The sequence below is a fragment of the Scyliorhinus torazame genome, chromosome 6, assembly GCF_047496885.1.
Source record: "Scyliorhinus torazame isolate Kashiwa2021f chromosome 6, sScyTor2.1, whole genome shotgun sequence".
In the NCBI taxonomy this organism is placed as follows: domain Eukaryota; kingdom Metazoa; phylum Chordata; class Chondrichthyes; order Carcharhiniformes; family Scyliorhinidae; genus Scyliorhinus; species Scyliorhinus torazame.
In genome coordinates, this window is record NC_092712.1 from 79,129,301 (window position 1) to 79,145,341 (window position 16,041).

The window sequence follows — 16,041 nt, forward strand, 5'->3', positions numbered from 1 at the left end:
CGACTTTGGAGGTTTTGAGTCCCTCCATGCCAACAGAATTCGGCGTTGGGCTATCAGGGAAGCAAAGGCCAAAACGTCGGCCTCTCTCTTCTCCTGGACTCCCGGGTCCTCCGAAACCCCCAAAATTGCCACCTCTGGACTCATCCCCACTCCTGTTTTCAGTACCAGGGACAAAACATCCACGAATCCCTGCCAGTATCCCCTGAGTTTTGGACATGCCCAGAACATGTGGACATGGTTCACTGGTCCTCCAGTCCAAAGAATTTACTCATCCGGGCCACTGTCATGTGGGCCCGGTGGACGACCTTGAATTGGATCAGGCTGAGCCTAGCGCATGTTGCGGTCACGTTCACCCTACTCAACGCCTCCGCCCATAAGCCCTCTTCTATCTCACCTCCGAGCTCCTCTTCCCAATTAAGCTTCAGCTCCTGAGTCAGCGTCTCCTCTGCCCCCATAGGTTCTCTATATATATCCGAGACCCTCTCCTCTCCCACCCATCCACTGGACACTACCCTATCCTGGATCCCCCCCAAGTGGCAGGCATGGGAAGGATAGAATCTGTCTGCGTAAAATCCCGCACCTGCAAGTACCTGAAATCATTCCCCCTTGCCAGCCCAAATTTCTCCTCCAGCGCTCTCATGCTCAGGAAGCTCCCTTCTAAGAACAGATCGCCCATCCTCTCAATCCCAGCCCTCCGCCATGTTCGGAACCCACCCTCCATATTCCTCGGGGACCAAACCAATGCTCTCACTTCCCCCACGTGCCTCCTCCATTGGCCCCAGATCTGCAAAGTCGCCACCACTATAGGGCTGGTGGAGTACCGTGCTGGCGGGAGCTGCAGGGGCGCCGTAACCAGGGCTGCCAGACTGGTGCCCCTGCCCGAAGCGGCCTCCATCCGCCCCCAAACCGACCCCGCACCCACCATCCACTTCCTTATCATAGCTATGTTGGCCGCCCAGTAGTAATTACTAAAGTTTGGCAGCACCAGCCCCCCTTCCCCGCAGTCCCTCTCGAGCATCACCCTCTTCACAGTCCCAGTCCCGCCCACACAAATCCCATAATCATTTTATTGACCTTCGGATACGGACCCAGGAAGTGTAGAAGATTGTAGTTTAGTCGGGCAGCATGGTCGGCACGGGCTTGGAGGGCCGAAGGGCCTGTTCCTGTGTTGTACATTTCTTTGTTCTTTGTTTGTTCTTAAAAAAGGACCGCAGAATGAATATGGGGAGACACTGGAATCCGAACAGGAATCTCGGGGAGATCATCATTTTAACTGTCTGCACTCTCCCCGCTAGTGTCAGTGGGAGCGCATCCCACCTCCGGAACTCGACCCTCATTTGCTCCACGAACCGGGGTAAGTTCAACTTGTGCAGCCGACTCATCTCACGCCACCTGTATCCCACGTATCTGAAACTGTCCCCGACTAACCTAAACAGCAGCCCCCTCAGCCGACCCTCCTGGCCCCTTAGCTGGACTACGAACAACTCACTCTTTGCCATGTTCAGTTTATACCCCGAGAACCGGCTGAATTCCCTCAAGTTTCCCATGATTTCATCCATCCCAGCCACTGGATCTGTGATGTATAAGAGCAGGTCGGCGGTGTATAATGAAACTCTGTGTTCCCCCCGTACCGGCCCCTTCCAACCCCGAGAAGCTCTCAGGGCAATTGCCAACGGTTCTATTGCTAGCAGCGGGGAGAGGGGGCACCCCTGCCTTGTCCCTCAGTACAGTCTAAAATAGTCAGACGTCGTCCTATTCGTCCTTACACTAGCCTCTGGAGCCAGGTACAGCAGCCGCTCTAATGTTTCTATATTCCCGCGCTCATATAATTCCAGCCTCTTGAACATCGACGATTTAGTTGCTCTACTATTGGTGACTGTTCCTTCAGTTACCTAGGTCCAATATCTGAAATACTGTCCTGACACCTTGCTGCCTCTCTACCTTGTCAGCTCCCACTTTAAGACATTTCTTAAAACTTTGACCAAGCTTTTAATCATCCAATCCAATAGCTCCTTATATGGATTTGGGCAGTGGGCAGCACGGTAGCATTGTGGATAGCACAATTGCTTCACAGCTCCAGGGTCCCAGATTCGATTCCGGCTTGGGTCACTGTCTGTGCGGAGTCTGCACATCCTCCCCGTGAGTGCGTGGGTTTCCTCCGGGTGCTCCGGTTTCCTCCCACTGTCCAAAGATGTGCAGGTTAGGTGGATTGGCCATGATAAATTGCCCTTAGTGTCCAAAATTGCCCTTAGTGTTAGGTGGGGTTACTGGGATAGGGTAGAGGTGTTGACCTTGGGTAGGGTGCTCTTTCCAAGAGCCGGTGCAGACTCGATGGGCTGAATGGCCTCCTTGTGCACTGTAAATTCTATGATAATTTGTGTGATTTTGTTTTATAATGTTAAACGTGCATAAGCATAATCCTTAGAGTAGCACTAGCGAGATAACCCATTTCCGTGTGTGGTTTATTGAGCCTCAGTGATATCTGATGCTTTTGGAGACTGAACATGGTCCTGGAAAAATGTCAGACGATCAGACTTTTCCGATGTCAAATTTCAGTATCTTGTGCTTACCTGGCTGAGAAATGTTCATGCTGAGAATATGGGGTGTGTGGTGCCTCGTCAAGAAACTAAATAGCTTCACAGGTATGATGAATGTAAGAAATTGCCATGCTTCTTTGCAGTAATGTTACTGAGATGCATAGAGTGTATGATTGGAGAAGTGATTAAGGTGCCGTAAAAGTGAGCTAATCATGGATTTGTAGGTGAACTGTTTTGCGAATACATCTCAAAAATTATTTAATTGTTTATGGATAGCTAGCAAATGGAATATTGTTTAGGTTTGAAGGACCCCTGTGGTGTAGATAATTTATAAGGGGTATTGTGTTTGGCCAGGGCTAAACAAGTTAAGAGATATCTTGTGAGAAGAGTCAAAAGAATGCCTTATTCTTTTGAGTACATTTGATCTAATTAATGGGTGGAGCCAGGTCTGTCTGAAAAGTCAGTAGTTCCTTGAACTCTAATCTGTACCGAGCTGTTTCCATTGGTCCTGAAAGATTCTGCTCAGCGACAGGCAAGTAGAACCCTGGTTGTTAACTTAATTCATGAGTGGTATCTGAAAAATATTGGTTTGCTTAATTGGAAAATAGTGACAGGTTTAGGAACTTAAGGTTTCGTCTTTTACTTAAGAATGGTTCTACTTGTTCACTGTAAAGCTATTATTTTGTTGTTAATGTGGCTAATTCTGTGATTAAATTAGTTTGTTTAACATAAAAGATACCCATTGGTCAGTGTTATCACTTCTGTTGTGTGGTAACATTTCCTCAGTTTTACAAATTGATAACAGTTGGGTTTATTTGGGATCCTAATAATTGTAAAAAGGACCCAACACTTTCTGGAACCTAAGTTATAGGGATAAAGCATTCAGGCTGTCTAAAAGTGTTATTAGTGTTTAATGATTTTCAATGATATTGTGCCAGTGATTAACTTGGCAATAAATCACTTGCATTTATAATCCAGAGGTGCAATTGAGTTAATAAAAGTCAGCCTTTTTCTACAGTTTTCCGGTAGAACTGTTGTAACTGTTAAGCTATGTATTTGTTGCCAATGTGGTTAATTCTATGATTAAATTAAAGTTTGTTTTAAAATAAAAGATGCTATTGGTCAGTGTTATCATTCCTGTGGGGCAGTAACATTTCCTCAGTGTCACAAATTGAAAATAGTTGACTTCTCGTTAGGGATCCTAACACAGGCCCCTAAAATGGTGAGCAGGAAGCGAACAAACACTTCTGACTTGTGAGCACATTAGGCAAGGACAAACACACCTGACAAAGGCATTAGGTCCTTTGAATATGTAAATAAGGGGCCTAATTTTTAATTTAAAAAAAAATGTGTTCATTGGATGTGGGCGCTGCTGGCTGGGCCAGCAATTATTGCCCATCCCCAATTGCCCTTCAACTTTCTTAGGGCATTTTAAGAGTCAACCACATGTAGACCAGGTATGGTAGTATTTCCTTCCCTAAAGGATATTAGTGAACCAGATGGGTTTTTACAATTGACAATGGTTTCATGGTAATCATTAGACTTTTAATTCCAGATTCTTATTTTTTTTAAAAAAACGTGAATTCAAGTTTTACCATCGGCCATGGTGGGAGTCAAACCTGGGTCCCCAGAGCATTACCCTGGAACTTTGGATGACTAGTCCAGTTACAATTCCGAACACCGCTGCCTCCTCCATGCTCCCCAAGGTCCCTTCTCTTTGCCCTGAGGCCCTCAAGGAAACCAACCCCATAGAAAAAAGAAAACTTGCCCGCAAGCCACCTCCCTAGTCCCAGAGATATCTGACTGCCACCCCGATCTACTCTCCCCCACCTTATCAATCACTTTCCTGCGTGGTCTTCTCCTACATGCCTGATGATATGAAAAGGTGGTCCAAGTCCTATTGTGCAGCTTTCCTCAGATCTTAACATTTGTGTGCAGGTTAAGGGCCAAAAAGGTCTGACACGGAGTTTTGAGGTTCTTGGACGGGATTCTCCGAGCCCCGCGCCGGAGAATCGCCGCAACCGCGCCACGCCGCCCCGAGATTCTCAGAGGAGCAGAGAATCGTCGCCATTTGTGCTGACGCGTTTGGCGTGGCGCCGGTCGCTGTCCGCGGCTGGGCTGCCGATTCTCTGGTCTTGATGGGCCGAGCGGCCGCGCGGAAACAGCAGAGTCCCGCCACCACCGTCCACACCTGCTCACAGCCGGTGGGAACTCTGCGTACAGGGTGGGGGGGCTGCCTGAGAGATGGGGATGGGCAAGGGGACTCCAATGGGGTCTGGCCCACGATCGGGGCTCACCGATCGGCGCGCCGGCCTCTCCAGCCCCCGCCCTATTTTGTTACACGGCCGGCCCCTGAACCCCCGCGCCATGTTGCGTCGGGGCTGGCGCGTTGAGGAAGTCCCCCACGCATGCGCAGGTTGGCACGGCGCCCAGCTGGCACCGGGAAGGGAGGCTGGAGCGGCGTGAACCGCTCCAGTGCCGTGCTGGCCCCCTGTGGGGGCCAGAATCGGTAGGCCTGCGCCAGTTTCACGCCATCGTGAAATGCAACGGGTTTCACGACGGCGCGGACTCTCTGCCTCCAATTTGGAGAATCCCGCCCCTTGTGTGCTTTGCTTCAAATGGGTGATTGGATACTGAAGGCACAGGGGGAAAAACAAGTTCAATATTTAAACATAAAAAGGGTGCAGAACGCGGTGCAGAAAATAGGATATTTTAGAAGAGAGAATTAGAAAGTGAAGAAGGGTAAATAAGACAACAAAAGAGAATTCAGACTTTTTAATAATGTGTTTTAATAGTGAATTTAATAATACTTTCTATCAGTCTTCCTGTCTGTACAGACAAACTGTATTAACGGACTCTTCAGCACAGTCAAATGAATGTTAACATGGCTGCCTCAGTAAATACATTAAATTCCTGTTGGCAGGGTTTAAGAGTGCTAATATACTTCAAGTTTCAAAAATTAAGAGCCACGGTGTATCTGGAAGGACACGTTATAGAGGAAGGTAGGGCAGAAGAGCTACAGGACAATGATTATAAACAGAGGAAACCATGAAACAAAACTTTAAACAAGTAAGCTATTGTCTGCTAAACAGTCATCGACTGCCACCTCATGGATGGAAAACAGACTCTTTTTAAAGGGAAGGGGATCAAGTTTTAATTCAGTAAATATAGAGGATCAGAAGTATTTTTATTCTTTCATGGGATGTGGGTGTCGCTGGCTAGGCCAGCATTTGTTGCCCATCCCTAGTTGCCCTCGAGAAGGTGGTGGTGAGCTGCCTTCTTGAGCCTCTGCAGCTCATGAATACACTAACGGAGAGAGTTCTAGGAGTTTGACCCACTGACAGTGAAGGAACGGCAATATAATTTCAAGTCAGGATGGGGTGTTCTCATGCAGCTGCTGCCCTTGTCCTTTGCAGAGGTCACAAGTTTAGAAGGTACTGTAGAAGGTATCTTGGTGAGTTGCTGCAGTGCATCTTGTAGATGGCACACACTGCTGCCAGTGCGTTGGTGATGGAAGGAGCAAATGTTCATTGTGGTGGCAAATTTCTCGCGTGTTGTTGGAGACGCACTCATCCAGGCAAGTGGAGAGTACTCCATCACACTCTTCTTAAAAAAATGTTCCAATTAATGGGCAATTTAGCTTGGCCAATCTACTACCTTGCACATCTTTGGGCTGTGGGTGTGAAACCTACGCAGACACAGGGAAAATGTGCAAACTCCACACGTACAGTGACCTAGGTCCGGGACTGAACCCGGGCCCTCGGCGCGTGAGGCAGCAGTGCTAATCACTGCCCCACTGTGCCGCCCTATTCCATCACACTCCTGACTTGTGGCTTGCAGATGGTGGATGGGCTTTGGGGAGTCAGGGGGTAAGTTTCTCACTCTGGAATTCCCAGGTATGGGGCAGGAAAGATATTTCAAAATGGTTTATTTAAATCATAATAACAGTAAGCAGAGTAAATCTGCATCACATTTTGTGTCCTCCATTCTTAAGACCTTGGCCACTGGAAAATCTTTATTGTGAAACAGGTTATACACTATCATAATTTGCAAGCTCATTTTTCTTCGAAACAACTGGGGACATGCTCTAGACAGTGATAATCATTTTTATTATTAATTTTTAAAATATCACAGGTGAGTGCTAGCCAGGATATTACATCTAATTCTGGACATCGCATTTCAGGTAGGATGTCAAAAGTGCTTGGAAATGGTGCAGATACGATTTACTAAAATTATACCAGGAATCAAGGACTTCAGTTACATGGAGAGACGAGAGAAGCTGGGTGTGCATTCCTTAGAACAGAAAGAGTTAGGGGGAGATTTAATGGAGTTGTTGAAAACTATGAAAAGTTTGATAAGAGTAAATGAAAGGAAAGTGTTTCCACTAATTGGAGGATCAGCAACCAGAGAACACAGGTTTAAGGTGATAGGCATTTTCCACAGTGGGTTATGAAAGAGTGGTGGGAACAGATTCAGTTAAAACTTGCACAAGGTAATTGGATAATTCCTCAAGGGGGAAGAAATTGCAGGGTTAAGAGAAATGGGCAACACGGTACACAATGGTTAGCACTGTTGCTTCCCAGCTTCAGGGACCTGGGTTCGATTCCTGCCTTGGGTCACTGTTTGTCCGAAGTCTGCATGTTCTCCCCGTGTCTGCGTGGGTTTCCTCCGGGTGTTCCGGTTTTCTCCCACAAGTCCTGAAAGACGTGCTGTTAGGTAATTTTAACATTCTGAATTATCCTCCCTTGTACCCGAACAGGCGCCGGAATGTGGCGACTAGGGGCTTTTCACAGCAACTTCATTGTAATTCAAGTGTTAATGTAAGCCTACTTGTGACAATAAAGATAAAGATTATTATTATGAACAGGGGAGTCAAACTAATTGGATAGTTCCTTCAAAAAGCCAGCATCGGCTCAATGGACAGAATGACCGTCTTCTGTGCGGTTTGATTCTAGGATTAATTTCCGCAGGAGGGTGGCACGGTAGCACAGTGGTTAGCATTGTTGCTTCACAGTGCCAGGGTCCCAGGTTCGATTCCCGGCTTGGGTCACTGTCTGCACGCTCTCTCAGTGTCTGCCTGGGTTTCCTCCGGGTGCTCAGGTTTCCTCCCACAGTCCAAAGATGTGCAGGTTAGGTGGATTGGCCATGCTAAATTGCCCTTTAGTGTCCAAAAAGGTTAGGTGGGGTTACTGGGTTACGGGGATAGGGTGGAGGTGTTGGCTTAAATCGGGTGCTCTTTCCAAGGGCCGGTGCAGACTTGATGGGCCGAATGGCCTCCTTCTGCACTGTAAATTCTATGATAGTGAATTACCCACTCTATATTTGGTAGCAGAGTCTTCTGCCAACTGTGCCTGTCAATCCGGGATAGTCTCCCTAAATCTCTGAAACTTTGATCCTCTCATTCAAGTCTTCTCAAAACCTGTGAAGTGCCTTGGAACATTTTACTAAAGGCACTTTGTAAATTACAAGTTGCTGTTGAATGAAATCAAACGGAATATACTGCTTGTGGTTAGCACTTTGATCATGGTCAGCTGTCTCCATTTAGTTACAGCTTTCAGCTGTCTGAAGGGCTTCAGTGAACAATGCCGGATTCACACAAGCCTATTTTCGCCACTTGCAAACTGCCCAGAGAAACATAACCAGAAAATACAAATCAATTTGTCAACTTTTATTTTTCTAAATTGTATCACAAGAATGAAGTTTGTTAGGCTGATGAGTATTAGAAACAGAGGCCCTCAAACCTCCATTATAACAAGTTTAACTGTATGAGGCCATTTCTTCTAAACACCTGCTTCTATCAAAATTCAAACATCTGTTCTGTAGTATAAACTGTACACAAAAAGCAAGGCACTATACACTTTGTAGATTCTGTAAAAAGTTACTGAATTTGCGCAGCCTTTTCATTATTTCCGGCCATAAATACACTTTGTTCATGATAGCATCGAAAAGTACAGACAGGACATTTTAATGCCTGTACTTGATAGCATGATTATTTGTGGCATGATCTCAGTACAAGCCATTTTTGTTCAACTAGATATTGTATTTTCTGGGTAACGCAAAAAAAGTCAAAAGTGAATATATGTCATTAACAATTAAATATTTAGTCATTAAACTGCAGTCACTTTTCATATTGTATGATATAAATATAAACTCTTCATGATTTACTATCTGCTACACACAAAATAACACTTTACAAAATAAATCGCCTTCAAGGTACATAGGCAGGATAAGGCCGAGTACCGTCTATTGACCATAAGTGCATTGAGGTCAAATGCATACAACGGCACTGTCTTATTATGTCAACACTGTTAAGATCCATAGAGTTCCCCTCAACATGCACAAATTGACAAGATTCCCCCAAAAAGGCATTGCTGCCTTGAATGTGCAATTTATTTCCATACTGTGCTCTTTGACCGGACCACAGTCCATGATTGATCCATGGATGTCAAAATGATCTTCGGTGAAAGCTCCGTTACTAAGCATGTGTTTTTAAAAAAACTATGCACTTTACTATAAACTACTCAGAAAAGTCCTTTCGCTTTCTTCAGTTTAACTTGCTTCCAGGAGGGCAGGATACTGAACTCTTCTCTTGTCATTTCTAGTGCTTTCTGAAAAAGAATACATAACTTCATTAAACTTGATTCACTTAATAGTGAAGCTATATAGTGGACAGAAAATACTTCAGTGTGAGCTAGGTAAGGAACTAGAAACACATTTACCAAATAAACCGGACTTCCGGTGGCGGCCATGGTGTGAGTGGTCGCACACAGGGCAGCTCCTGCTCGAAGGTACAGGAACGAGGTGTTTTTACCCGATATTGGGTGGAAATTTGATGAAAAGGTGTACTTGAAGGTCGGAGGAGTAGTCTCCCTTGGGAGTGGTATGTCTGCTGGTTACCAAAGGAAGACGGTGAGAGACCTGGCCAAAGAGTTGGAGGACAGCTGTGGTGCAGCAACCGGTGTGAGGATGGCAGTGGCGGGTGTGCAAGGTGGAAAGCCCCAGGTGGAGCAGTTGATGGCTTTTATTAAGGTGGAATTCTGGCAACAGAGGAAGGAAATGTGGGAGGTTTGCTCGAAGGTGATCGAAGGAGCTGTGGCACCCCTGAGGAGTGCAATGGAGCGGGTGGGGAAGTGCTTGGAGGTGCAGGGGTCACAGATTCGAAAGATTGAAAGAGTGATCTCCGACTACAGCGATTGTGTGATGGTTCTGGATGCAGAGGTGGGGCTCCTAGGAGACCTTTGTAAAACATTGAGGGCAAAGGTGGAGGAGCAGGTGAATACCTCGAGAAGGCAGAACCTGCAAATAGTGGGCCTGCCTGAAAGAGTGGAAGGTGTGAGTGCCACGAGGTTAGTCATGAAGATGCTGGCAGGGCTGATGGCGGAAGGGGTGCTCGATAAGGCCCCTGAATTGGACCTAGCGCATAGATGTCTATTTGTGTGTTCTTTGTTTTTTCTTATTTCTGTAGGGGGGTTTGTTGAAGATATGTAAAAATTTGAATACAAATATTTTAAAAAACAAAACCAGAAGGTGGAGGGAAATGGGGCTGGTCAAAATGAGGAATCTGTATTTGAGGAAGGGTTTGCCAGTTTGGAGGAGCTAAGGGAGCGGGTAGAGCTGCCGAGGGGGAGTGATTTCAGATATCTGCACGTTAGGGACTTTGCACATAAGGATCTGGAAGGGTTTCCCTAATTTGCCGGGATACCCCTGCTGCTTCCGGATGTGGAAGGGGAGGGAAGAAATGGGGATATATACAAGTGGCTGGGGGAGCAGGGAGGCGAATGGGTGGTGAAGATCAAGGGGAAATTGGAAGTGGAGTTGGGAGGGAAGATCAATTTAGGAGTATGGAGTGAGGCACTGTGTTGGGTAAATGGGCCGTCCTCTTGCAAAAGGATGAGCTTGATACTGTTTAAGGTGGTGTACAGAGTGCATATGACTCGGGTGAGAATGAGTGGATTCTTTCAGGGGGTAGCAGATGAGTGAGAGAGATGTGGGCGGGGCCAGCGAATCACACGCACATGTTCTGGGGTTGTGAAAACTTGGGAAGATTCTGGGCGGGAGTGTTCGTGATCTCAGCCAGGATAGTGGAGGAGACGGTGGACCTGGTTTCTTTGGTGGTGATATTTGGGGTTTCAGAGAAGCCGGAGCTCATGGAGAGGAGGAAGGCCGATGTTGTGGCCTTCCCCTCGGATTGCCCGGCAGCGAATTTTACTGGAGTGGCGGTTGGCATCGCCACCGGAGGTAGCGGCTTGTTTGGGTAACCTTTACGACTTCCTTACGGTTGGAGAAGATAAAGTATGATCTAAGGGGCTCAACAGAGGGATTTGAGAAAAGGTGGGGGATGTTTGTGACCGTGTTTGAGGAACTGTTCGGTGTGTGTGTGTGTGTGCGTGCACGTATGTGTTGGGGGGGGGGGGGGGGGGGGGGAGGAGGAGGAGGAAAGTGGTTGAAAAAAAGTTGTACAACCTGTATAGTTGATTGTTGGGAAGTATGTATCCCGGGCTGTTTGTTTGCTGCAACCCGTTTTGTTACATGTTTGTAATTAAAAACATTAATAAAAAAAAAACAAATAAACGTTGTGATGAAATTGTACAGATCAGGAAAGCTGAAGGATAGAAATAAAGACCTTAAGGTAGCAGAACAAATTAGGTCACAAATGCTAATGCAAAATTTTCCAGATGACATGGAGGAAGAGACCCAGCAATCTATCAGCGCGATAGGGAGAAAACAAAAGAGAAATGAACTCCACGCTATCTCAGCAGATGGCTAAGGAATAATATTGGATAGAAGGTTGGTAAACTAAGTCACCCACTAACCCTCACTGACCATTAATAGCCTAATTAGTAGGATTGCAAAACTAGTTATTCTACTCCCAAAATTAAAAAGAACATTAAAAAAATGTTGCGCAAATATTTTCAACATAGATGAGCAATTTCTACCTGCCCAGGACCACCAAGTTGCTAAGAAGGCTGAATACCACAAATTGCAATTTGATATTCCTACTCCCTTACAGCTTATCATCAACAGCAGAGATGACAGGCTTTCTCGCACATTTCTCTCAGAAACAGGGGTAAATGTGCGGAGCTTGTTCCATTCCCCCCAAAAATTGTACAGAAGTAAATACAATGCTGGTTAAAAAATTGCCACAAGAGCATTATGACGAAACAATGAGTACAGTTAATTTCTCCCCACCCCAGAAAGCAGCTTCCTCGAGTCAGGACTTAACATTAGAGTAGTATGGAATTTAACAAAACTCTGATGAAAGTTCACTGACCTGAAATGTTAACTCTGTTTCTCTCTCCACTGATGCTGCCAGACCTGCTGAGCATTTCCAGTATTTTCTGTTTTTATTAACAAAACTAAACTTGATTTTGACTCTTGCAGTGTTGATTCAGTTTGCTACAGGTATTTTCCACGGGGCTCTCAAAAGGCAAGTTGAAATTTTTACTTGCTTGAGGCAATCGTTCAGGTGAAATGGATTAACCAGTGCACACTAAACCTGTCATTTAGATAGTCTATTTACGATCAGTTTTGTCCAGCAATCAGTTTGGCTTTTTAAAGGGCTTGTAAGGATTTATTAATTATAACTATTATAAAAATGGCCAAAATTACATTAGTACAAAATTAGGATTCACAAGGCGGCCATGCTGTGGAAAGAATGCAACACAGGTCACCTCAGATTATCACATGCTCTATAATGCATATTAAAGTAGGAGGAACATTTTCTTTTGAGAATATCGCACTTATTTAGGAAAGGGTTGACATTGCTATGGAATGGAATACATCCACACTTTATCAGTAGAAGTGCCAAAGGTTTTCCATCTGACACAGAACACAGTCAAATGTATAATGACACTTTAGTCTACTCTTCTCCTAACTTGGATGAACAAGAGGAAATCTGCTAAATTAATCCAAGTCTTGTACAATCCTGTGTTATGGAATTGCAACCAGTACGAGCTGGTTTGAGATTTCCAAACTCCTTTTTGTAGGTCCCCAACAGTAAGCAGAGTGAGGGAAGGGTCATCCCGCTGGAATGATAAGGAGTTCTTGAGGTCAAATAAATCCCTTAATCCATTACGCCATCAAATCACCCGATTGGTCTTTCAGCTTTTACAGATCATTAAGATGTTTGAGGTACAGCCACTATCGGGTTTCAACCAGCACCAGGCCCAGGTCTGGGGTCTCTCTACTTATTACCTGATTTTGGTACTATAGTCCATTTTTTGAACTAACTACGACACTACAGCAGAGAGGGAAATCTCTATAATAAATCAAAGAGCAAATGATCAAATACGCGAAATACTAAATTAGGAAATCCAAAACAATAATAGTAGGTAATCATCATTTTGACCCTCCACACACAACTGGATAGTGCCTAATATAAAAGAGTGGTTGCAAATGTTTGTGGGGCAGTATCTATGTCATCTAGCGTCTTCCTTGACAATGGAGGTTAAAAATGCAGAGGACTCAATCGATTTCAGGCATTCTCCACATCAAAAACAAGTTCATTTCAATTTCAAAGGAGAATAATGCTTTGATTTATAAAAATTGAGCTCAGGGAATTTAGATTCAAGCTCATAAGGATGTGATGTTGAATGAATAAGATTGAACTACTTGACAGCAAAGAACTTTGGCTTATCTAGCCATTAGGATTGATCTCATCATGTAACAGGGCACATCTGAACAAGGTCCTCACAAACTGCTTTCTCTTTTTCTTTTCCTCTCACTAAACAAAACTGTATAAATCGACCGACTAAAGGAACAGTCCCTCCTGCTCTCTTTGTTACTCTATTTGCCTGAGTAATAAGATGCAAAATTGACCGATGCCTCAGTTGAAAGGGCACGGTTTCTCTTCGGGCACTAGTACTTAATTGGGAAAAAACAAAACACAGGCCTGGCTGCCCTTTAAATATGATGTACTTGAAGCATTCAAGCCTAAATATGTTGGTAATTAATATTGCATGTACCAAGCAATGGCCCACTTCAAATTAATTTTATGTTCTCATACATTAGAAGATGGAAGCATGATGTATGAACTGCATTGGTCTGATAGCCCATGCCTTGAAAAGGATGCACTCACCATTTATTTAGATAACATGCAATATTAATTACCAATGCTGCCACCACCTCTCCCTTTCCTTACTGGCAGCCTTAATTGTCCTTCCGGTACTTCTGGGTCCACCCTAAGAATGTTTGCTCAGCAAGTTCCCCCTGCTGCCTTGTTATCTTCCTGCCGATGACGAGATAGTTTACAACTTTTCCACCATTGAGTCTGATGTGCAGCTTCCTGTGCCCACCACCATCTTCCCTGCTCCAGCAGGCTCCACAAAATACCACCCAGTGTGTACAGCTTTGCACCATCAAAACATCACCATTGGATCAGGTTTTGTGGCGTAGTCAGCATGAGGCATTGTTGTAATTGATGTAATTTAAGAAAAAAATATGTTTGTTGCCAGCATTTTCCCAGAACACAATTTCTGCTAATGTTTTTACCATGCATACATGTCACAGGAAATTGTTCATCTCCCACGGGCTATAAATTGCCTCCATCATCCAAAACAAACATTATGAACTAAAGCACCCTAGCATAACATCTGTATAGGCTGATTACTATCAGATCTAGCTGTTTGGCGTCCAAGTATAAAATAAAGTGACAACAATTTATGTCTAAACTCATTAAAAGTAGAGAGGTTTTCAATATCTGGTATTCTAAAATACACGACCTCCAATTCAACTTTAAAAATTCGAAACTCCATTAACCAATTTTAATGGAAGCTAGTACATTATGGGGGCAATTTTGTACCAACGTTGGCGAGAACAGTGACGCGGGAAATGTCAGGGGCAGGCCCTCTGGGAGTGGTTCCCCTTATGTGTGTAGGGGAGGGCTGATTCTGGTGAGGGGAGAGATTGCCCCCAAGACTACAGTGCTGGGGAGTGGGGGTATGCGAAGAGCCTCTGATGCTTGTGAGGGGGTCCTCCATGTCCGTGGCGAGGGGACGGTTTACTTTCTGTGCTAATCGGGGCACTCTTTAAAGATGGAGCCCTAATCTCTGTTGATCCGGCCTTATCGGCTGTAATAATAATAATCTGTATTACTGTGACAAGTCGGCTTACATTAACACTGCAATGAAGTTACTGTGAAGAGCCCTTAGTCTCCACACTCCAGCGCCTGTTCAGGTACAGAGGGAGAATTCACAATGTCCAATTCATCCAACAAGCATGTCTTTCGGGACTTGTGGGAGGGAACTGGAGCACCTGGAGGAAAGCCACGCCGACATGGGGAGAACGTGCAGACTCTGCACAGACAGTGACCCAAGCTGGGAGTCGAACCTGGGATGCTGGCGCTGTGAAGCAACAGTGCTAACCACAGTGCCGCCCAGTATCAGGCCTCACCCCACCAGACTGACGGCATAAACCCCGCCCACTCATATTTTTTCCCCCAGAGTGCCTGAAAATCTGGTTTAAAAACTTGGCTGAGCAGCTGGAGAGCGACACACTGGTTGTCAGAACCTGACACTCGGAAACAAATATTGGAAAATTCCACCCTATATGCCTCTTTTCACTGTCTCATCTGTCGGTGCTAGTTTATTTTCATGTCACCACAGAGCTGCAAAGTATTAGGAAGAAAGATTACTGGGCTTGAATTGTTCAGTGTCGAAAGATACATTGGAGTGAGTGACTGGTTCGAAACATTGGGTGGGTGGGGCCAAAATCATCAACAGTACACTTTTTATAAAAAACCTTTCAAAATCAGGAGTGGTCGGGACACAGAGGCAGGGAAATCTGTTCCCATTGGTGAAAGGATCGATGGTACAGATTTAAGGGAACTGGCAAAAGAAGCACCGGAGAGAGGAGGAGAAAACTGTTCATGGTTAGGATCTTACATGCACTGCCTGAGTGTGTGATGGAGGCAGATTCAATTGACGCATTCAAAAGGGAATTGGATCGTTACCTGAAAAGAACCTGCAGGGCTATGGACTAGGTAAATTGTTCTTTTGGAGAGCCAGCACAGACAGAACAGACTGAATGCCCTCCTTCAGGGCTTTAAAAATTCTGCGATTCAGATAACAAACCTGCTTGGTTGTCTTTTATTTACTTCAAATGTTACGAGGTTGTTGGGCTCCCAATTAGACTCATGTAAAACTAGACATACAATTTGACACTACACTATGGTGCACACAAAATAAAAGTGTTTCTGAGGTATTCTTTTTGAATTTTCGTTGAGCAGCATTTTTAAGAGGGGCGATATACGAGTGGCACACATGCATATACACGGCACCACATGTAGGCACAGCTGTGATTTAGATTTATCTGTGTTACAGCTGTTTGTTCTGCTGTATTTATCAAACAGGCAGGTGGGCAACCTGTTCTCATGAACCTGCTAATGCCACCTGTAATCAGTTCAGAGGAGTCACTTGGCACAACTTTATTTTCAAGCCAAGTGGCTTGGTGAAGCCCAAATTCTTTCCTAAGGATTAAAAATTGAAGGGGAGATAGTGTATGCTGG

General features: G+C 45.0%; 1 protein-coding gene across 14 annotated transcripts in view; it reads right to left on the minus strand.

Moving 5' to 3' along the window:
- Positions 1 to 8,190: 8,190 nt before the first annotated feature.
- Positions 8,191 to 16,041, minus strand: part of svila (supervillin a) — a 433,091-nt gene continuing 425,240 nt past the window's right edge. For all 14 annotated transcript variants that reach the window (XM_072508365.1, XM_072508366.1, XM_072508367.1 and 11 more), the window contains one exon: positions 8,191 to 9,145. In XM_072508365.1, the coding sequence (XP_072364466.1) occupies positions 9,059 to 9,145 (87 nt within the window). In that variant the 3' untranslated portion in view covers positions 8,191 to 9,058. The remainder of the gene's footprint in view (positions 9,146 to 16,041) is intronic.